Source organism: Gambusia affinis, linkage group LG04, assembly GCF_019740435.1.
Source record: "Gambusia affinis linkage group LG04, SWU_Gaff_1.0, whole genome shotgun sequence".
Classification (NCBI taxonomy): domain Eukaryota; kingdom Metazoa; phylum Chordata; class Actinopteri; order Cyprinodontiformes; family Poeciliidae; genus Gambusia; species Gambusia affinis.
In genome coordinates this window covers 14,267,512-14,290,837 of record NC_057871.1, presented here as the reverse complement: position 1 = coordinate 14,290,837, position 23,326 = coordinate 14,267,512, and the positions used below count along the sequence as shown (strand labels likewise).

General features: G+C 38.2%; 1 protein-coding gene across 1 annotated transcript; it reads left to right on the top strand.

Moving 5' to 3' along the window:
* Positions 1-1,245: 1,245 nt before the first annotated feature.
* LOC122829879 (ectonucleoside triphosphate diphosphohydrolase 7-like) lies at positions 1,246-12,769 on the top strand. The gene is made up of 14 exons (XM_044114773.1): positions 1,246-1,423; positions 4,238-4,315; positions 4,390-4,572; positions 6,081-6,286; positions 6,448-6,598; positions 7,628-7,731; positions 7,868-7,927; positions 7,999-8,147; positions 8,230-8,396; positions 9,293-9,494; positions 10,287-10,406; positions 10,487-10,572; positions 10,970-11,131; positions 12,263-12,769. The coding sequence occupies exons 2-14, from the start codon at positions 4,308-4,310 to the stop codon at positions 12,477-12,479; spliced, it is 1,815 nt and encodes a 604-aa protein (XP_043970708.1). The 5' UTR covers positions 1,246-1,423; positions 4,238-4,307; the 3' UTR covers positions 12,480-12,769.
* Positions 12,770-23,326: the final 10,557 nt, after the last annotated feature.

The window sequence follows — 23,326 nt, the reverse complement described above, 5'->3', positions numbered from 1 at the left end:
GAGTTTCAACCTCTGAAGCAACGCATAAATCAGGACAAGTTCTGCGTAATTTACGTTTTGTTGATTTTGCAAATTAATGTAAAAAAAAAAAAAAGGCAATATACCATGTTAGACCAATAAAAGTCTTTCTAATTAGTTATTCGCGAGATCTTAATGGTTGTCTTACGGAATAGGATAGTATTTTTGCAAAAATTGTATTTTTTTTAAGCTTGTCGCATTGTTTACTTCCTGGTTTGGTAAAGGGGTCCTAAAAAGACACGCCCACACAAACTTTCTCAGCTGCCGCCATCAGTTAATTTAGTCACCAGTTGATCTATAACACCGGCCGGCGGTTAAGGCGGACACTTGGCGGCAGCTGAGAAGATCCCGGAATTAGAGTGTTGATGGGCGTGGCCAGTCCGGGAAACTAATCTTATTGGATAAGGTTATTGTCAAGATTTACATAACTCAATTCAATTGGGTAAGTAGGCGGGGTTTTAAAATGTGGGAGTTAACGGTTTTGTAACAGTGGGATGTCACGGTTTTTGGATGTTAACTATGAAGTTGGAGGCGATGCAGCACCGCCCACGTAAATCTTCCCATATAAAACATCTTCAAGACTATAGCATGTAAAATTATTCCAAACAAGATAACTACTTAATAGAAAAATTAATCAAGTACTTTCACAGATAAAATTATTTTACTTTTATGTCAGACAATTTCTCTGACCTGCAGGAAACTCTTTGGTGGCGCACTGCCTCCTGCATCTTATGCTGAAGCACAAGATCATACAACTTGTATTTCAAAATGATAAATAACAGTATCGCTATGTCATTTCTCTTGTAGACTGGTGTTGTTTAAAGAACAAGGGCAGACCATTTTGCCTTGAACTTTTTTCTGACTAGCCATTAGCTTTAGCATCTGTGATAAACTAATCTGCATTTAAGAGAGTTATCCACGGCAGATAGGATATTACCTGCTTATAACCTTTTAGCAGTGTCTCAGTTCAAAAATTATGAGCTATCCCTTTAATAAGGTGTGTTGTTTAGGGACCAAGAGAAATCGTGTGTGATACAGATTGCCGACCAAAACACAGACAAATCACAGTTAAAAATCCCACAGTTAAAAACATAAATATAGCATTATATTAAAATTATATAATAACATACTTTAACAAAAACAGTATACCGAAATACAGTAAAAAATAATCCTTTCATATCCTCATGCTGAATATTACTGCAGTCACTGAAGGCACCCCAAGGATATGATGACGTCGCCAACGGGTCATTTCGGTCATTTCCTCCTCCTCTCTTCGTCGTGTTCCTTTAAAACCATCTCCGAGAAGGAAGAGGGTTGAATTTTACCTTTTGTAATCCCATTCTGGAACATGCGGTATATTTTATTGCTGGAATTGACTGTCATTGCCAAGAGGAGGCTCCCTTAGGTAGGTTAATACCACTGTTACAGATAGCATTGAGACACCGTTCACAACAGTTGTTTATAAACGCACTGCTAGCCGGCAGGGATGTTATTCAGTTTATAAAGCTGTACAAGTACAACAGAGTGAATAAGTTCTACTTTCTCCCTTTAATCGGCTTCAATCAGTTTTGACTGACACCTGTTTTGTCTTTATGCAACAGTTGTATCTTAGTAACCACGATATAAGGCGTCTTTACGAGCCCTTTTACCAAAGAAAGCAGAGCTAATACTAGAATAGCAACACTCTAAGAGAGCCATACTGCGCTAACACAAACAGAAATTACTGTCAGTACGCTTATAGCTTATTTAATAACACGATTTCTTTAGATATAGAGCATTGAACAGTTAGTATCTCAACGTTAAACTTATAAAACATTTCACTCCGCTAATTGATTTGATTTGACTAATAAGGGAAACGTGTCACAGTCCAGAATGTACTTTGTTCAGTCAGATGTGTCTATACTGTACTTTAAAATGTATTCATAAACCTTTAACTCTACGTTTTGTTTTGTAACAGTGTCATTTATTATTATTAGACACACATTTTTCAAATCTTAATAAGTAAAAGGCGTGATGTAAATTTGAAAAGAAATATTCCAGTGGCCATCAGAAATCACCTAAATAGATTCAATCTGTACATGATTATTTGTATAAATCCAGGTCTCAGAGGTTTGTTCGAGAACATTAATGCGTAAATAGCATCTTGAAGACCAAGAAGCACAGCAGAAAGTTCACGGAGAAAGTTGATCAACATATCCTGTATTTATTTATTCTGCATTAAAAAAATCTCCCAGATGTTCAGGTTTCTATTTAATTAAAATTTCATTTTATCTTCGGTACATCATTAATATACAGTTGTTTTATATTGTTTTTATATGTTTATTTTCAGTGGTGTAAGTTAAGTGGGATTAATGAGAGACTATTGTGTTCGACTAAAGCAGTGTTTGAACATCTTCCCATTTAATCTGGGAGAATTAATCAGAGAAAAAAAGAAAAAACCAATAGGATAACTATTAGTCATGCACCTGGCTTAATAGGAGAGTGGAACAAGGAAGAAATTAATAAGAAGTCAAAATGCAAAAAAACAAATATATATATATATATTTTATGAAAAAGACTGTTTCCCAACTCTGGTCCTCAGGCAGACTGACCTGCACGTTTTAAATGTTTGCCTGCTTTAACACACCTGATTGCAGCCTAAAACATGCAGTGTAGTGTGCCTTGAGGACCAGGGTTGACAGACACGTCTGTAGACACAGCTAACATGTCTAACAGGCTCTGGTCAGGTTGGTTTACATGTGTGAGGGAAAAGCCGTGCACAACACCCATAACACTCCAGTTCCATGATAAAACATGAAGGTGGTTGTAGAATCATGTTACAAAGACGCAGCAGAGACAGAAAAGCTGATCAGAGTTGTATTGAAACACTGGGCAGACCTGGAAGAAAACCTGTTAGAGGTGAATAAATACCTCAAACAGCAGGACAACAAATACACTGAGAGGTACAGTGGCCTGGATCAGATGGCATATTGACGTTTTAGAATAACATAAATCCCTAGATCTGCAAAACAGTACTTGTATGTTAGTAAACTTGAAATAAGACAAAATTAAGATGTTCACACTACAAGGTAGACCAAAAATACTTAAGATTTTGTGTTTTTGCAGTGAATGTAGGTAAACTACAAAAAATCCCAGGGTTTCCCCCTGACGGGCCACTAGGCTTTACTTGTACCCCCACCAGGCTACGTATTGCTTATTCTTTTAAAGTCTTTTTAAAATGCTTGCTTAGCAAGTTTTCTGGGGGAATCCTGGAAATCCTATTAAAACATGTCATAATAATTTGCCATATCTGCAACAGAAGAGCCTGACAGATGTTCTTTTTTTTTATTTTTGCACTTTTAAAGTGTTTTATTTGCTTGTTTTTGTAGTGTAAGCCAGATTTTAGAAACTGGTTACTGGAATTGATCGATTATGCAAATCTGGGAGAGACATACTCAGGTTGGCCTGTCACACAGTTTTGCGTGATGATAAATTGTTCCAGAAAGGATTGCGATAAATGATGATAATATTGTTGTTTTGAGAGCATTTTCAAGTAATGCATAGTGGCACAATAATGCAGCTTTGCCTTCTCAAAGAACAATAAGTAAGGAACACTTCACACTGGAACTGTAAGAGATCTTAAATGTCCTAAATGAAACAACCAAAAACAATAAGTAAAACAGAAATAAAAATGACATGAGATGAAAACCATAAAGAAAACATTAATGTAAACAAAATTACCGTTCAAAAGATATTAAATCAGAATGGAAATTATGGAGCTCATTGTAATTCATCATCAGTTAATTTATTAATTGCTTATTACAACATGCTTACTTGCAGTTATAAATTCAAGAGGTGGTTCAACAGAATCTCTTCTGGACCTTTGTTATCTTCTTTATTCATAATCAAACCTTGGTTTGTGTTGATCTGTCACAGTAAATGACTTTAAGTATTGCTGTTGTAATGTGGCAGCATCTGAAAAAGCTCAGGGTATGAATACTTCTGGAAAGTATTGCATTCAACACGTTTATTAACAAGATGTGCTGTGTGAGCTACAGTTTACAGATAAGCTATCTATGGTGGAAAGGAGTCCTGACTCAGTGCTGAGCAAGATTTCATAACAAAGTGAACATAACAAAAAGTTCTGGCTTTGTGTCTGTTTTCAGTTTATTGGCATTCAGATTAAACTTCATGAGATGAATACATTCTTAGTCGAGTCTTGTTTTTCTTTCCTCAACAGGATCCCAGTCCGACTGCAGCCACCATGAGGTGACGATTGTGACACCTTGTGCTTCACCTCACTGGGACACATGGCAAGGTAACAAACAGATAAGTTTTGAGGTGTGGCGTTTATGTTTTAAGCTCAGTTTTTGTTGCGTTCCGTTTCTGCAGGATCACGCTGTCCTGCTTGCCAGCCTCCTGGTACTGCAGCGTGTCCTTGCTGTCTCTGAACTGTGCTACCAAGCAGAGGCTTCTCTTCCTGCTGCTGCTGTTCATCACCTCCGTTCTCCTGCTGGCCACCTACCAGAGGCAGCTGTGGGGCCCCCAGCGCCGGCCAGGGGCCCGAGTCAACAAGTGAGTGGAAAATGTGGAATTAAGGACACGAGGGAACTGAAAGAAATGCTGCCTTTGAGTTCTGCTCTCGGTAGAAAATTTTAACTTTTGAGCGGTTTCAGAAATCTGCATTCGTCTGAAAGCAGTAGTTTTACATGTTCCATGCTATTTAGGCTTTTCTAGTATAAATCTGCAGCTGCAGAGTGAGAGACTTAAAGTTTTATTAGTTTATCAGACTGTTTTTGTTTGAGTGGCGATAAAAAGCAGAAGCATCTGTTTGTTTCTCATCATTCTACATAAATAGATTACTACCAGTACCTCACATGGTTCACATCTGCTGTTTTCTCACACCTTGTACAGAATGTTCAGAAAAGAAACATTCACATTGAAGTTGAGCAACGACTTCAGAAAGAGTTGAAATACTCTTGGACGGAAACGATTAATTAAACTAATTGTGATGAGTGGATTATTGAAATAATCCTCAACCAATTTAGTAATTGATTAATTGTTAACTGGAGTATGCAGCCTTAAAAAAAGGCAATTTGCTTAAAGAACAAAAAACATACAGAGCAGTAATTAAGCCAACACTTAAATATATACATTTTGCATTGAAGATTAATAAAAAACCCAGAACTCCTCAAGTGGCTTAGTCTTAACTTCACCTGGTTCAAATTCTGTAAAAACAAAATAATATCCTATTAAGCACTTTTTCCTATCCAATTGTTAATCAGTTAATCTAAAAAATAATCAACTGACACTGTTGATGGTCAGTCAAGCAGAAAAAGCTGAACTTTTCACATAAAGTTAGTATTTTTAGCTGCAGATGCATCTTTTGCTACAAATGAACAAGCGTTCATTAAAGAGTGTGGCTATTGCATTTAAGGCAATAACATTTTTATTTTCTGATTTAGAAAGAAATGAATTTATTAATTTATTTGAATCTTTTAATGTACTTCCAATACTGAATTAAAAACGTCTAATTGGTGAATAAGAAATTTATTGGTTTTTAGTCGATTTACTAAAATAATTGTTAGTTTCAGCCCTAAAATAGATATAATGTCTGCACTGCAAACCACAAAATCTTACCAAGTGTTTTTGGTCTAGTTTCTTGTGCAAATATCTTAGTAAACTTAAAATAAGGCAACACTAACTTACAAGTAACTTTTTAGCAACATATAGGAGCTTACTTTAAGTAAATGATTCCCTAATACTGATGAAAAAGTTCTAGTTCCATTTGCAGATTATTTAACTTATAACAAGTCATTTCCCCATGTTATAAGTTAGTTTAATTTAAGTTCTGTTATAAGTTAATAACTTTTTCATCAGTATTAAGAAATTATTAACTTAAAATAAGTCTCTATCTTGCTGAAACGTAACCTTTAAGTTAGTTTGTCTAATTTGTAATAGTGGCCCGCCAGGCTTAATGTAATAAAATATTTGCACTAGAAGCCAGAGCAAAATACTTGGTAAAATTTTGTGTTTTTGCAGTGTGTGAATGTCTCATCATGTTTGGCTTTTCTTTCCTTCAGGTACCTCTCCCTTCAAGAGTCCATGGAGGCCACCGATATCCTCAACTCTGCTCTGAATTATGGGATTGTGGTGGACTGCGGCAGCAGCGGGTCCAGGGTGTTTGTGTACTACTGGCCCCCACACAACGGGAACCCCCACACCCTGCTGGACATCAGGCAGATGAGGGACAGCGACAGCAAACCTGTTGTCAAAAAGATTAAACCTGGTGAGCTTCATTACTTACTTCATTACTCGAGTGCCTCAACAAGTTTTCTGGGGGAAACTTTGACATCCAAAGTGCACACAAAATAATGAACAAAGTTAGACTTGGGGATTTTTTGTAACTTTGTATTTGTTTTAAAATGCATGTTTTTTTGTCTCCCTCAGGTATTTCCACTCTGGCAAACACACCAACAAAAGCCAGTGACTACCTGGAGCCTCTCCTCAGCTTTGCTGCTGCTCACGTCCCAGAAAGCAAACATAAAGAGACGCCGCTCTACATCCTCTGCACTGCTGGCATGCGGCTGCTGCCTGAGAGGTAGAGAGAGTGAAACCAGAGCTAGATAACTGAATGCATAAGTAAAAATATTTAAAACACAGTTTGCGATATGCAAAACATTTACTGTGTTTGCATTTAGAAAGGGCTCCTAGTTTTTTTCCCCCCCACTATATCAAGGGAAAACTAAGAGCTTGTTCTTAAAACCCTGAATTATTTACCGGTTTGTCCTGCTACATGAATGTATAATTATCAAAGTGACAAAGTGCAGATTTATTTCTAATCTTAACTAGTTTAGGACTGCAACTAACTATTATTTTAGTAAGTCAAACAATTAATCGAGTAATCAGATAAAAAAAAAAAAGAATTCTGCACATTTTTTTTATCAAAACACTTAAGCATATTTTATCCAATATAAAAAATGCATAAGGAAATGTAAATAAAACAGTAATTAGATTCCCTTTCTAGATAGGAAAGTAAAAGGCTTATTGCCTAAAATGTAATAAAGTATTTCTGTAGTTCACATTTGATCGTTTATATGAATGGATGCATCTGCAACAAAACAATACTTTTACCATTAACATGGGAAAAGATGATTTTGTTCTGCTTGGCTTAACATCAATACAATGTAAGGCTGATCTGTTTCTTTTTTCAATTAATATTTGGTTAGTAAAAGGTGCTTAGCAGGAGATTTGTTTTGCAGAATTTGAACCAGACTCCTCTAAAACTGAGGAGTTTTGGGTAGAACACATTTTTCAGAAGGTTTCTAAACGTGGATATATTTTGATAATAAAAAATATAATATATTTTGTTCAGTTTTGGCTTAATTGCTGCTCTGACTGTGTTGTTCTTTCAGCAAATGGACTCAGTGTACTCCAGTTAACAATAAATCGACTACTAAATTAGTTAACAATTATTTCAACAGTTGATTAATCACGATTAAAACAAATAATCGTTTCAGCCAGCACTTAGTTCATAACAAAAAACTGTTTCCTTACTATCTTTATTTGTTATATTCCATCTCTTGGAACCGTCAGTGTTTAATCCAGCGCTGTGCCTTTCCATGTATAGCCAGCAGGCGGCCATCTTGGAGGACCTAGTCATGGACGTTCCCCTGGAGTTTGACTTCCTGTTTTCCCGTTCACACGCTGAGGTCATCTCTGGGAAACAGGAAGGTACGGTGCCATGTTTGTTCACATCTTAGCAGACAGAGAAACAGCTGAAGGTACATGTTGCTCTGTGTATTCCCTAACTGTGTTTTATTTTTCTCATCATGATGATGACATGCTCCTGTCGCCTTGACGACATTAGGAGTGTATGCATGGATCGGCATTAATTTTGTCCTCGGTCGCTTTGATCATCCTGATGAGGGTAAGTTGGAGATATTAATGTAATCAGATGGAGATGATGACTGATTTTTATAAAAATCTTCTTTCAATCAGAGGATGCAACAGTTGAGGTGACAACTGGGTCGGAAAACCAGCCGCCAATCAGCAGGCGCCGCACAGTGGGCATCATGGATATGGGCGGAGCCTCGCTTCAGATCGCCTATGAGGTGCCCGGCGCCATCACCTTCAGCTCGCCACAAGAAGTAAGGAAAAGCAGAAGCTGGACCGGTCCAACCCAGACGTTCGGGTCCTGTGATTCAGTTTGACGCTCCCTGTGTTTTCCAGGAGGAGGCAGGAAAGAGCGTTCTCGCTGAGTTTAACCTCGGCTGCGATGTTGAGCAAACGCAGCATGTTTACAGAGTTTATGTCACCACGTTCCTGGGCTTCGGAAGCAACATGGCCAGGCAGCGCTACGAGGACCAGCTGGCCAACAGCACAATTTCCAAAAACAGGTGAGAGACAAAAAGGTGCTTATTTGTTGCCACAAAGAAACTTCCTTTGTGCTGTTTGATAAAATATTATCAATGTTAAGAGAGCAGAAAATCACTGAGGAGTTGCCTTTACTCCACCTTCCATTAAATGAGCTAGTTTTTAGCTTTGCTTCAAGGAAATTCAGTGTTTCAGCAGTTCCGCTGTTTTCTGGAAGTTTGTTCCACAATAGAAGAGCATAAAAACTGAATTCTGCTTCTTCATGTTTGGTTCTACACCTTATAATCTGCTCTATGGGGGGTAGAGCAGGTTAGACCCAGAAGTGAGTGGTATTTTGGTGCTAAATCATTTAGTGATTTATAAACAAACAAAAGTTATTTATGCTCCATCTTCCTGGTTTTAGTCAGGACACAAGCGGCAGCGCTCTGGATCAGCTGCAGCTGGAGGATTGATTTGTTAGGCAAACCTGAGAAGACATTGTTGCAGTAATTAATGCGTTCAAAGATAAACGCCCGGATGAGTTTCTCTAGATCTTGTTGAGACATTAGTTCTCTAATCCTGGAAATGTTCTGGATGACAGAGAAGGCTGACTTTGTAACTGTCTTTATGTGGGTCTGAATTTTCAGGTCTGAGTCCATCACTATGCTTAGATTTTCAACTTGATTTTCACTGTAATAAAGAAAGCTGTAATCTTCTTTAGATAATAGTTTCTCTTTTGTTTCTGCTCAGCTGGAGAAAATTATGGCACATCCACACATTGATTTGTTCTGCCTTTATGCATCTACTTCACAGTTATGCTCTACTTTGTACATATGGTAACAAAAATATTTTCCTAGTAAAACTATGGTTAGGACTCAGGCTGAGTGTTTATGAAATATTCAGCTTCCAGGTCAGGTAATGCTTTCGTGTTCCTGTTCAGGTTTCTAACCACAGAGACGGGCCTGAGTGAGGAGAAGCCCTACCTGGACCCCTGTCTTCCAGTTAGCATGTCTGACACCATCACCCGGGGCAACCACACCGTGTACCTGCGGGGCCGGGGGGACTGGAGTCAGTGTCAGGAGGCTGTACGACCCTTCCTGGGCCTCCACAACGGCACCATGTCTCCACAGGGGATCTACCAGGTACTACTGTTCAATGTGTACAGCACCTAACATTTGTGTGTTTGGGTTGTGAGACGTTAAAGGGACAGTGTAATGTCAAATTGACTTTTTTTTAGCTTTACATTATGGTAACATGCTTTATGCATGTTTGAGAAATCCTTTAATCTCCCATGGGAACCACTGTTTGTAGAAATGTTGACTTTTTCCTCAAGTCTCCAGCTGAGTTTCCGCCTTACAGTCCATCCCTCCACTGCACCTTCTCCACTCTGATCCTTAAGACTAGCGGCAGCAGCAATTGGCAAGCTGGTGGAACTCGTCATACAAACTACTTTTGAGTGTAACATTCCTAAGAACAAAGTCAAAGCATTAATGGAGATATTTTGTTGTGATGACATTGTGAAGGCAGAGTGTTGGAAATCGGGCCTCTGTTTCTGTGAAGAGACAGAGGCCCGATTTCAAACCATCAATTTGCAAAGTAACATTTCTTTTAAGTCATATTATAACAAGGGAAGGTAACAGTTACTTGATTGTGCCATAGATTGGAAATTTGTGCCTGGAAAATACACAATACTGCCCCTTTAATGCAGGATTGTAAATGTATTCTCATAAATGTATGGAAAAATTCTGACTTTTTTGTTGCTTTTTGGGAAAATATAAAATTTTAACATAAAAAATATGCATACAATCTGTTAAAGATCCCTCAGATTGTGTTTCCCTTGATGCTGTTTTCTTTCCTCTCACTGAACAGTCTGTTCTGATCTGTTCCTGGAGCAGAAATACCCGGTGGCTAACTGTTAGCACTTTGCTCTGCAGGCTCCCATCAACTTCAGCAACAGTGAGTTTTACGGTTTCTCTGAGTTCTTCTACTGCATGGAGGACGTGCTGAGGATCGGCGGACAGTATAACAGCGTCAAATACGCTCAGGCTGCAAAGGTACTGAAACACACAAGCTAAATAATCAAGGAGCACGTTGGATTATTTAGCTGAATATCTATTTTTATTATTTTTAACAGGAGTACTGCACCACCAAGTGGTCAACCTTGAAACAGCGTCTCGACAATCAGCTTTTCTCCCAGCAGGCAGACATCAGCAGGTTGAAGTAAGCAGCTGACTCAGTCTCTGTGTTTTCTGTCATGTTTCTGCTCTGATGCGATTAATCTTTGTTACACTGGGAAAACAAAACACTGAAACCTTAAAAAACAGTTCAGAAACGTTCTTGGCAGTTCTGAACTGTCAAGTTTAGGAACTGTAAGGTTCTTGATCAGTCAGGTTCTTGCAGACAGTTCTTGACTGCAGCAAACAGACAATCTTAAGCTTGTGTGAGGCAGGATGTGGGCAGCGCCTACATGAGCATGATCACAGGTGAGAGCGTGGTTACAGTGGGGCTCAGTGAGCATTTTTTTAGATTAGCATTGCACTTTGGTATAAAGTTTAGCAACAAGTCCAAACTCTTCCTAACCTTACAGGTGTGGTTCTGCTCTCCTCCTCTTCCTCAGGTATCAGTGCTTCAAGTCAGCCTGGATGTATGAAGTCCTGCACTCCGGTTTCCGTTTCCCCTCCGACTACAGCAGCCTGAAAACGGCGCAGCTCGTTTACGACAAGGAGGTGCAGTGGACTCTGGGGGCCATCTTGTTCAAGACGCGCTTCCTGCCTCTCAGGTAGATAAGTGGGAGCTGCTGCCTTCGTCACAGCGGATTCAGGCCGTCTCTTCACATCTGTCTGTCTGTTCGATACCGCCGAATCCCTTTCCGATCCAATACTGAATAAAATCGAAGCTGGTATTGGCGATAACGATCCGATACCGATACTTTATGTAAAAAATCTTACTTTTTCTGTTGAATAAAAGAAAAAGCTGTAGTTCAAATAGGGCTGTTGTAAGCGATTATTTTAGTGATTGAGTATTCTATTGATTATTCTTTCAATTAATTGTGTAATCAAATAAAAAAATTGAAAAAGTAAAATATTGGGAAATTCTACCATAACAGCGGTATTGATATCGGATATCGACATCAGCCCAATTTTTATATTTGAGCATCTTTTTTACGTTTATGTTGCATAGAGAATTAAACTATAACAACAATGACTCATTTTTAAGTTAACCTGGACAAAAATTATGCAAAAACTATGAAATGATATTAAATTTAATAATGAAGCAGCAGAATCACCAAGACATCTATAAAAAATGTCTACAAACCAGATTTTAGTTGATAGATGTTTATTGATCCCCCAAAAAAAGACAAAAACCTGAACATTATCATCAATCAATTAAATCCCACCGAACAAACTGTAAAATTGGACGTTATGCTGTTAGCACTTAGCAACAACCCAGAGGTGGAAGTGAGAGTGCTGCGCAACATAATCAAACACCAGGCTGGAACGCGTTGCGTTAAATAATAAAACAGAATTTAATGAAGCTTCAGGGCAGATAATTTTAATAAAGGAGGTGCTAGAATCATTTGAGGAATCGTTAGAGTCCTAAATTCAAATCTTCCTAAAAACAACATAGCGCATCGCTCTAATGTGTTTATTTACGACAGCGAGGCTATTTTAACAACAGCAGAATGTCATACAAAATATGTGAAAATGATGCAAACTAAATTAAAATGTGTGAAGTAAAAACCCTAGTAAAACAAATCCCTGTTTAATTATTAAGAACTGAGCTTGGGCTTCACATCCTTACACATTCCCACATTATCTCAGATGACTGAAGTATTGAAAGTATTGATACTTGGATTTGAGAATCGATCAAGGTCTGGATATTTCAGTATGGATATTTCATGTGTGTGCAGGGATCTGCAGCAGGAGTCGCTGCGGCAGGGCCACCCCGGCTGGCTGCGGCCCTCCTTCGTCTACAACCACCACCTGTTCTCACTCTGCCTCCTGGTGGTGGTTCTGGCCATCCTGCTCTACATCCTGCGCCTGCGGAGGATCCACCAGCGGGAGCTGCGGCAGGTGGAGGTGCTGGATCTCCTCTGGGTCGAGGAGGGAGAGGCGCTGCTGCCCTGAGAGAGACTCGGCGCGCCGCAGCGCTCTGAACTCAGTGTGAGTGTCGAGGAAAATGTGACGGGACGGTGTTGGTCCAAAACCCAATGAGCCAAGAGACCAAACTCACCCGGATATTCAGATTTTTGATCGTGCAGCTGTGCAAATGTTGTCCAGATCCACTTTCTTCTCCTGCATAAACAGAATCACCTGAACGGCTGCATCAGAGTCACATTTAGAGTTTTTTCCTCTTTTTGATTCTCATATTCCTTTCAAAAACAGGACAAGTATTTAGAAACGTGGCTTTGGTACGACCTCAGTATTAATGATTCCTTAACTAGATAGACATTTCTGGTCAGAAGTTTACATCCACTCCTCTGCATTTTAGTCTCTGATTAATTAGAAATTAGGTGAACATGTTTGATTTAGTTGTTTTCCTCTAATTCAAACAGGCTTAAACATTTTCACACCTTCCCACTGGTTAAATGTTCTTTAGCGATAAACAGCATGTTTCTATATTCATCACAGGCTTCTGCTGTAATTATGGCTGCACATTTGATCACTCTTCTTGGTAGAAATTGTAGACAAAATACTTGGTAAGATTTTGTGTTTTTGCAGTTTCTAGTCAAAATATCTTAAAACACTTGAAACTAACTTACAAGTAACTTTTCACCAAGGCAAAGGAGCTGAAAAGTAAGAATTTAGGTAAGTAAAGTTCTTGTTCTATTGGCAGATTATTTCACTTATGACAGGACAAAACTGTCTTGTTATTAGTAAAGTAATCTGCCAATGGACTCAGTACCTTTTTCCCAATTTTAAGGAATTGTTTACTTAAAACCAGCCTCTGTGTGTTGCTGAATAGTTACTTGTGAGTTAGTTTTGTTTTATTTCAATTGTATTAAGGTATTTGCACTAGAAACTAGTTAAAAATACTTTGTGTTTTTGCAACGTAGAGCTTGTTTTATCCTAATTAGTTCCCCTTTTAATTTTAGTTAGTGGATTTCTTTTGTCTTAACCTGCTTTATCCATTCCTAAATCTGTTCTGATTTATGTTTGGTGTCAGTTTTATGTTGGAACAACCAGCTGGGCCAGACTTTGACTCATCCGATCCAGACTGACCATGAACTGGTGCTGACTGAAACGAATCCCGTCCTCCAGAACCAAAACCATCAAAGTTGAATGTCTTTTAATTTAGTTCTATTGTGGGAAATATATAAAAAGATGCCATGGAAGAAAGAAAGTAAACTTTTGGGTCAAATTTGCATAAATATATTTGGAAGCATCATACTGGTGCATTACAAAAGGTTGACTAAATAGCAAAGAAGCAAAACTTTCTCTAGTTTATTTTAAAACAGCAACTAAATAGTTGGAGTTTGGACACAGTTTCATGAGTTTGAGCATTCATAAAAAGAAATGTGGTCCAATAGAAACCTTTTAATAGCTACTGATGGTGTCCAGTTTTCAAACAACATGACAATTAATTCAAAGTAGTTGCAATTGTTGTCGAGGTTGTTTATCATTCCATCACCAGTAAACAGCTGGACTAAATCATCCAAAGTCCAAAATGAACGACGTTCATGCTTGGTAATGGGTGTATGTAAACTTCTGGCCCCAGCTCATTCAGCATCGTCTGAAGGAGAAGGAAGAGAGGAGAACCAGACTCAGTTCTGACTCTCTTAACACCGATTTTACAGTTTTAAACACCTGAGTTGGTTAAAATGTCAACGAGGGTCGGCCATGTTGTGTTCAGTCACAAACGGTTTTATTTTTCATGTAGGAAGACAGAGAGAGCTATTCTAACTAGTATTATTACCGTTGTCTTATTTTGACCAAGAAACGTGATCATCATTCCTTCCATGCAACGATTTCAAACAGGTTTTCTTCTACATGAAGCAGCTGCAGCCGTCAGTCTGCAACCTCCGTTTCATTTCCCTCCATTCCAGCTGGAAAAAAACGACGAGGCTTTGGAAACGTAAACCGGATTTCCAGGAAAGAAACAAATCCTGCAGCAACAAAACGACCCCTGATACTTGAATGACCTTTCAAAGCTGTCTTCCCTCTCCTCTTCTTCCTCCTCTTCATTTAGAAAAAACTCTGACTCCAGAAGCATTTAAAGATGGTAGTGATAAAAAAAATATTCTTGTTCTATTGGCAGATTTCACTTATAACAATGGAAAACTGTCTTATTAGTGAAATAATCTGCCAATGGAATAATGACTTTACCCCCAATTTTAAGGAATTGGGGCCTGCCCATAGCAATGCATAAGGAGAGCAGTGACTGACTTGCGAAGCAAGTCAGTCACTGCCTCCATGCATTGCATGGCAGGCACCTATTGTTCTACACCCAATAGAATGTTTCTTTAATACGTATTATTTATTATTCTTCCGTTACCGTTAATGCGGCTCGTGCGCTCTTGAGCCCACCCACAAAAGTGGTATCAAAGCGTCCTCGTTCCGGAAGGAGCTATTACTTTTGGTGGGATTTGGAGTTACCATGGCGGCGTAAAAGCAAAAAACGACCCCAAAATCACTAACGAGCTCACCAGGTGCAAGTCTCTCGTCAAGGGGACGAGGCAACCAGTAAATCCTGAAAATACCCTATTTTTGAGGATTTTCTGTGTCACATAACCTTATGTAGACTTCATTTTGTAGATACGTCCGTGATCTCTTTTAAAGTGAAGACAACCGTCAATATGTATTATGGTTTGTCCACAACTTCTTTCTAAGCGACCCAAAGTTTTGATTTTTGGAAAAATCAGAGTGTGAAGGGCTAGAGTGAGAGTCAGAGTGAAATTTCGACCCCAAATCATTTTTAACTCGCCCTCACGCTCACAAATATTGCATGATTGGTATCAAACTTGGTCATGACATTGATACGCGCTGCTCGTTCGTCAAATGTTTTCAAAATTATCTAGCGCTTAGTTTTCTCTCCAGGTGCTTCAGAGTTTGACACAGATCTCACTGATTCACTTCCATGTATTTCTGATAAATTTCAGACCTTGGCACACACTTTTTTATCTCATGCTGTTAATACTGTGAGTGAGGTAGAGATATGAATGGCGGGACTATGTGAGACGACAAATAGCCCTCTCATATGCTTCAAAGCGGTTTTCGAATATGTATTACGGTTCCCGAACGGAAACAGTTTTTTGCCATGCTTTTTTAGTCAAACTGGCTGGCTCAAACAGAGAATTGTCTCCCCTGGATGTCTCACTCACAGCTGGCAGAGATTATTTACCATGAATTTGGAACCCAGAGCAGGGAGAGCTGCTGAGGACTTCAGTTGAACTACTAGTTCAGTTAAAACAGAGGAGGACTGAGATGGCCTTTAGAAAAACTTGCTGCTATGGGCTGTATATAACTAATTTAACCCTGTCACTGTTACACATGGGATGAGTCTAGCCCTTTGAAATGAAGCTTACTGAAAATTTCAAAATAAAATTGAAAATTTTACATCAGGTCATTGCTTTTTGAGCGTTATATGACTGATTTAATCCAATGACTGTTACACATGGGATGACTTTGACCCTTTCAAATGAAGCTTAACAAAAATTTCAAAATAAAAGCCTTGGGAATTTTTACATCATGTAATTGCTCTTTTTGGCTTTATGTGACTGGTTTATCCAAAGCACTCTTACACATTGGATTAGTGTGGGCATTTAATATGAAGCTTACTGCAAATTTCAAAATAAAAGCCTCAAAATGCCCTCTGGACAGTGCACCGGAGGCGGTGCAGTGATATCATTCTGCATTATCTGTTTATCGAGGTTCACTCTCCGTCTCACACAAATTAAGCTATTTTCTATTTTTCAGACTTATTAGCCATGTTTAGTATACTTAATGGAGTAAGTAAATGACAGTAAACATTATAATGATACCCCACATGCTACTGAAAGTATTTATGCTTATATTAGCATATTTGCTCATTTTAGCTAATGCACTTGCTTTATCATACTGAATGTTGCATGTCCAGCTTACTTAACATTCTTGTGATTCTCCACATGCTATTGATTACATTGCAGCTTTCTTTAGCATTGATGCAAATTGTTAGCATCAGAACGCTGGGTCCAAACCGACGGGCACACTTTGGCAGGCCCCAGTTAAATTTCTTCAGGAATTTTCTAGTTATTTACTTAAACTTCTATTTCTTGCTAAAAAGTTACTTGTAAGTTAGTGTCGTCTTATTTCAAGTGTACTAAGATATTTGCACTAGAAACCAGACAGAAAAACTTGGTAATATTTTATGTTTTTTCAGGGAACTGAGGCTTTTGGTAGGAAACTTGTCTGTGGCACAACAGGAAGCACTTTCAAAATTTTTTTGTTTTTGTTTTTTGTTTAAATCAGAAAAACAGGCCTAACCCTCAGGAAAGAAGGTTTTCTTCTCCAGTCTCCACATTGACTGCATTTTGTTTGTGTTTTGATATAAAGTGAGTGTTTTCTTGTCGTGATGGACGATGTAAATACGTAATCAGGAGCGCTTCCTGATGAGTTCTGTAATGTGTTGACCACACAGCGGGAGGACGGCGTTTTCCTTCTGCCATCTAGAAATAATCTGGAGGTTTTCTCTCGGGAACGCGGGAATGATTCATCCAGATGATGATCCTGTTGTTCCAGAGTCTGGCTAAAGGACGGCGAGACACAGAAACCGTTCTGTAATCTTCTCGGACTCTTTGTTTTGGGAGAGTTGTCGGGTTTTTTTTATCTCCAACTCCGTCATGATGGGGAGTTTCTGGTTCGCCTGCTTCTTTATTCTCAGAAATTTGTGAGAAAAAGCTGGAAATTTTCTGAGATTCAAAAGTAAAAAAATTACAAAAAATTTTTTCTCTGAAATGTTTGACTTTTCAAACTCAGAAAAGCCCAATTTTTTCTAGAACGTTCTTAATTTTCCCTCCTCCCAAAGGGCCAGTTGTTGTTCTCAGCTGATCATTGTGCAATTTCAGACTGTAAGGAGGAAGTGTTTCTTTTTTAATGTTTTTAATTGAGGTAACATAAATGTGAATTTAAACATTTATAATCCAATAAAAAGAGGAGAAACTTGTGTTGTATTACTGTGTTTGCTGAATTATTCCACAAGATAATTTGGATTTTGTAGGAAAAAATCAAAAATTTTCCAATCAGGATCAATTTAAAAAAAAATAATTTATCTAAAGTTTAAGCATGAAAATGTTTCGAATTCATCATTACAACATTGATCACAGGTCTTAAATTTAGTCATGACAGTATTATTTAATGTATTCTAGGTTGTTTTTTTGTTGTTTTTTAAAGGATTCTGCAGTACCCGGGGTTTGGATTTGTATATTTTCCCCTCAGAAATAAATGACATTATTTTTGCCACACTTGCTAGAAAAAGGAACCATAACATAATTTATTTTTCTGTTCCATTATCCAATAGATAATTTTTCATGTCCCACATTTAAAATAAAACAACTAAACATTGTCTAAGAGTTTTACTATTTGTAATTAAAATACTAGGCGGGTGCAGTACCCCACCACACCTGCAGGAGGTGCTGCGCTGCGCTCTTGAGCGCCAGATGAATATTTGAAGCAGTTCTTCATCACTCTCACCTCTCCGTCTCACACATTGAAACTCCTAAAAATAAATTAGCAAGTCAAGAAGGATTTCTTTTTTTTATTATCCCACATTCAGGTGCTTCTCAAATTCTCACTAAAATGTAATTAAATTCAAACTCCAACACATAATACAGACTTTAATTAATTAAACCCAACTCCAGATTTTTATTTTAAAAATATACTTTAATACAACAGCTGCATATAAATATTAAAATATACATTATACAGGTGTACAGTACACTCACACAAAACAAGAACAAAAAATATTAGGCTTCTATTTGTACGGCACTTTTTTTTTTTTTCCTTTCAACCATTTTCTTAAAGGTTATTTACTGATGAACAAGTTGTACATAAAGGTGGGTTAATGTGTTAGCAGGTCCAATGTGTTACTGGAATATTGTATTACTGGTTACTGACAGACAGAGGTCAAAGGGCGTAATGTCAAACAGGGGTTTGCTGTACAGTATATGACAGAGTGGAATGTAAGTTTAATTCTCTGGTTTTCCTTCGCTCCCGCTGTTCAGTGTGTTTTCAGACGGATTCAACAACCAAACGGCTTTGGGATGATTCGCTCTCCGCAGGACACTCGCAGCGAGCCGTCACACGGTCCATCTGGACAGAAACCACTGACTCGGTTCTGGTTAAAGCCACGAGGCGCCTCTGCTGCCTGCGCAGTAACAAGCAGGACGAGCGCCCGCGTTTTCAACACTCCGGCCACAAATTAGCACAAACTCACAAGCAGTTGCTCGTGAGAAAGGTGAAAGAAACGTGTGAGGATGTCTGAAAGACTGAACAATTAAAGAAGCTATTAGTTAAGCGGAAAAGCAGCTGCTTTCCGACACATTTCTCATGGTTTCGAATCTTTCTTCATGTGTTAGGGACATTGTCAATAGACAAAAAAGTTGTATTTCTAAGCTAAAATCTCAAATTTTGAGATTGTCCTCAAAGGTTTTATGGGAAAAAAACAATGAAATGTCACCAAAAGTCGAAGTTTTGCTACAAAAAACAAAAACATTTCTGAGCTCCAAAAGGTGAAAATTCGCTAGAAACGAGAAGAAAAGATTAATCTCAGAAATTTGCAAGACAAAACTTAAAAAGGTCTGAGATTTAGAGGTCAAAAAATTTTGACTTTTGGAAATTTTGTGTTTCAAAAGTTACATTTTTTTAGACTTTTGAAAAAAAACAACAACAACAACAACAACACATTTTTGTGCAAATTACCAGTTTTTGCTTTGCAAATTTTCAACTATTCAAATGTCCAAATTTTTTCTAGAAATATTTTTAAATTGATCTCAACATTTTTTTTCTCTAGGAAATTAATGGCTACTTTGTGTTTTCTATCTACAATGGGCCTAACACACTGTCATAGTTTCTCTCATCAACTTGGATTGTTTCCGGTAGAATTTAAACTGGACCAATCAGCCAACAGAAGACGTTCTGATCAATGAGGTCGATTTTATGTTTTATAGTTATATTGGAGGAACTGAATGAAGTCGTTCAGTCCGTGTTAGCCACGCTTCCAAATATTTAATTAATTAATATTAATTAATTAATTATGAGTAGTCATCTTGTTCAGCTCGACTCCCTCTGCGCAGTGGAGGATGGTTGTTTACTCCGCAGGCGCATTACCTGCGTCATGGCAAAACATTAGCCACTGGGTAAAATGTAAAACTTTCACCTGAGTTATTAATAGTAATAGTAAGAAAATGTTCAAAGTGTTAAAGCCGCGATCTGACTTCAGAAAGACGTAGAAACAGATGCCAAGGCTTTCAGGGCAATGACCAGAAACAGAGATGAAACTCAGCAGACGCCATGAGGAGCCGTGGGTCTAAGCTGACAGCGTTGCGGACCACCAGCGCAGCAGGCGGCAGCAGCTCTCCTCCATAGCTGTCAGAGCCGAAGTGATGCTGCGGATTAAAAGGTTCCTGCTCAAAGGCTGAGCCTGAGCGTGGGGGGGGGGGGGGGGGCTCCCTTGAAACCAGAGAAGCCTAAGCGTCTGAGATCATAAGAGCGCTGGAGCAAAGTGGGGACAGCCTCCCGGAGGTCAGTGGCGTCCCACCAGTGTAAGCTTACTGATGTGTCTATTCAGCCCACTGGCTCTACTGGTGCTAAACACCCGCAGTGCCATCAGTCCAACCAGAGGTGAGCTAAGGACCTTTTTAGGTGATTTTCTGTTAAAAGACTGTTAAAGACAGGCAATAGATTTGGTTCGCTTGGGGACCAAAGTAGCTAAATGTTTTACATTTTCAGCTGATGTGGTTCCAAAACCAACTGAAGAACCTGTACCCCTCTTTGTCTGTGGGGGCGCTGCCACAAAAACCACTGGAAGAAAACCTCAGAAGAAGACACTGAGTGCCACTTCCTTCTTCACAAAGTGTAAACAAAAATGGAGTAGCGGTTGTAGGATTTCTGTTTTGTCTTTAGCAAAAGATCATGAAACCTTTCTCCCGCTAGCGCTGAACTCTCTGGTTTGTTTAGGTTGTATTTACCCAGAATGCCCTGCGCTACTGTTCGCTTCCTACTTTTGGAACGGTCTCTGGTTCTGCTTAGCATTCACATGTGCTTTTAAAGTGCATCAGAGTTCACTTCAGTCGAACCGAGACTGAGGTTTGTAGGAGGACCAGAGTTCGCTTTTTTGGTCCGCAGTAGTTTGATTGCTCATTCACACCTCCAGAAACAAACTGAACTTTCTAGACAAATGAACTGGAATTTGATTAGAGTGGATTAAACATGGCTGCTGTGGATGCACCCTTAGAGTACATCACTGTCTTGGTGTTTTTATTTGTAAATCCAAACTGGAGGATGAAAAATGCCAATCTCATTCATTTCAGAGCAGCAACATTCAAATTGGAAGAGAGGAAGAGGAGTGTCTTCATGGAAAACAGAGGTTGGAGGTGGTGCAACACCAATAATCTTCCTGTGTGAAACACTGAACTCATAAAGCTTCTCCTGTAAAAGTAAGAAATTAGTAGAAAAGTAAGGAACTGTAAAAATATAAAATAGCCTCTTCTAAAACTAGAAACATTTTACACTGCAAAAACAAAAAATCTTACCAAGTATTTTTGTCTAGTTTCCAGTGCAAATGTCTTAGAGCATTTAAAATAAGACAAAACTAACTTACAAGTAACTTTTTGGAACAACATAGGAGCTTGTTTTAAGTAAATAATTCTTGAATATTGATGAAAAAGCTTTAGTTCAACTGCAGATTATTTCACTTGAAAGAAAAATCTTTTGTTTCAAGTGAAATAATCTGCAGTGGAACTAAAACTTTATCAATATTAAAGAACTTGAAACAAGTTCCTATCTTGTGCTAAAAAGTTACTTGTAAGTTAGTTTTGTCTCATTTTAAATGCTCTAAAACATTTGCACTGGAAACTAGACAAAAATACTTGGTAAGATTAAATTTTTTTCAGTATATATGTGTTTTGTTCTCAGTGCATGTTTCACACAGGAAGATCACTGGTGGTACACTGCCTTCTACTCCATTTCCTGTGTATATAAACACTGGCATCTCCAAATAACCATCCAATGGGAAGATGACGATGGTTTAAATAGTAAAGAAAAAAAGTGGTTTGCTTGTTTTTGAGACTGGACAAAAACTCTCAGACTAGCCGTTAGCTTTGGCTTTCAGGACAAACTAACATGGATTTTTACAAAATGAAGTTATTTAGTTCAGATGCTTATAACTTAGAAAAACACCCAGTGACAGGCTTGCTGTCTTTTACTTTGTTTGCTGTAATTCTTCAACTCTGGTCATCTATTGGATGATCACACACTGATAGTAACAAAACAGCAGCAGGTTTCCTCACCTATGATCTTACTTAAATTTCTATGCAAATATAAACAAATGTAGGAGTGATTTCAACAGCTTCACACTCTCCATCACCTCAGCATTATTAGGAGATGTAACTCAGACTTGATTTTCTCATGCATGCGAGAATCTGAGCTTTCCAAACTGTTTACGTCTGTCTGTCCCTGCCCGACCGTGGCATCCAACAAGGAAGCAGGAACTGTCCAGTTTCTGCAGAGTCACCGTCCAAATAAGGTCTGAGCTGCAGCGCGAGTCTGTGGCTCAGATGTGAGTATCAGGAAAGTGTTGTGTCTTTTTTCTTTTTTTTTTCTTTCCTTTTCAGTCACACATAAACAGGAACATTTCAGGAAAAGTAGCTGAGGAATGTGAGCGCAGACAAGAAGCCTCGCCAACTGAGGCTCCTCCCCGTTAAAGAGATATTCAAAGTTACGAAACGGTCAGTGAGACAAAAACCCTCCGCATGATGACGCCTTCAGATGCACAAAATCTGCTGCTGTGTTTACGGTTGACACTGTAAAACATTTGAAGGTGGTTTAACTTGAAAATGAAAGTCCACCTGCTGCCTTGAAAATGCAATTTAACTTAAGAAAATTGTTTTGGTTTTAACTCTGAAATTAAAGTTTATGAAGTTGATTTAATAAGAGACAAGTTTTCTATATGTTGTTTTTTAAGTTCATTAATCTTGAATTGTGAGTTTTAACTTAATGCTACAATTTTAACCAAACATTTATTTCACAATATGTAAGAAAAAAAACTGCCTTCATCTCGTTAAAGAGCCACATTTCTCTGTTATTTTACTCACATTATCAAGTTAAAATAACAACTTATTTTACTTTAGAATAATTTAACTTCTTGTTTCAAATTGCATGAACAAAATTTCTGATCTGATGATGAATTTTATTAAACATCTCAATGAATTCAGCTCAGAAACATTCAGTGTGAACAGAACATTATCCTCAAACTTTAAAATAAACATTTTCTTCAATAAAACACAAGAGTCAGATCAATGTAACGCTCTTCCACCTCAGGATACAGAAACAAGCCGCTAAGCATTCTGGGAAATAGTTCCCACTCCTGTCTTTTTCTTCTTTAATTTTTTTTAAGTGCTAACCTAAAAACTCTGGTTTATTCAACTCTTGGAGGTTTTGACAAAATTAATAAAAAGTTAACAACTTACTGCTGTAAGTTTATCTTTCACAAAATCACATTTAGGTTCAAAATCTAAAACTGGATCAATTTATTTGACTTAAAGAGTAAAAGATAGTAGACACAACTAAATGCAGACCAAATGTTTTACAGTGTACATCTTGAGTTAAGTTATTATTACTTTGTCAAAGTTCTGGCACATAAATATAAATCCACGCAGCAGATTCCTGTGAATGAAGTCATCAGGAACCTGAAACTTAAAACTCCCATGTGGCAGGAGGGCTGAGCAGCACTTTAAAACTCTGCCATAAATACAGATGTTTTAGTAAATATTAGGGACATA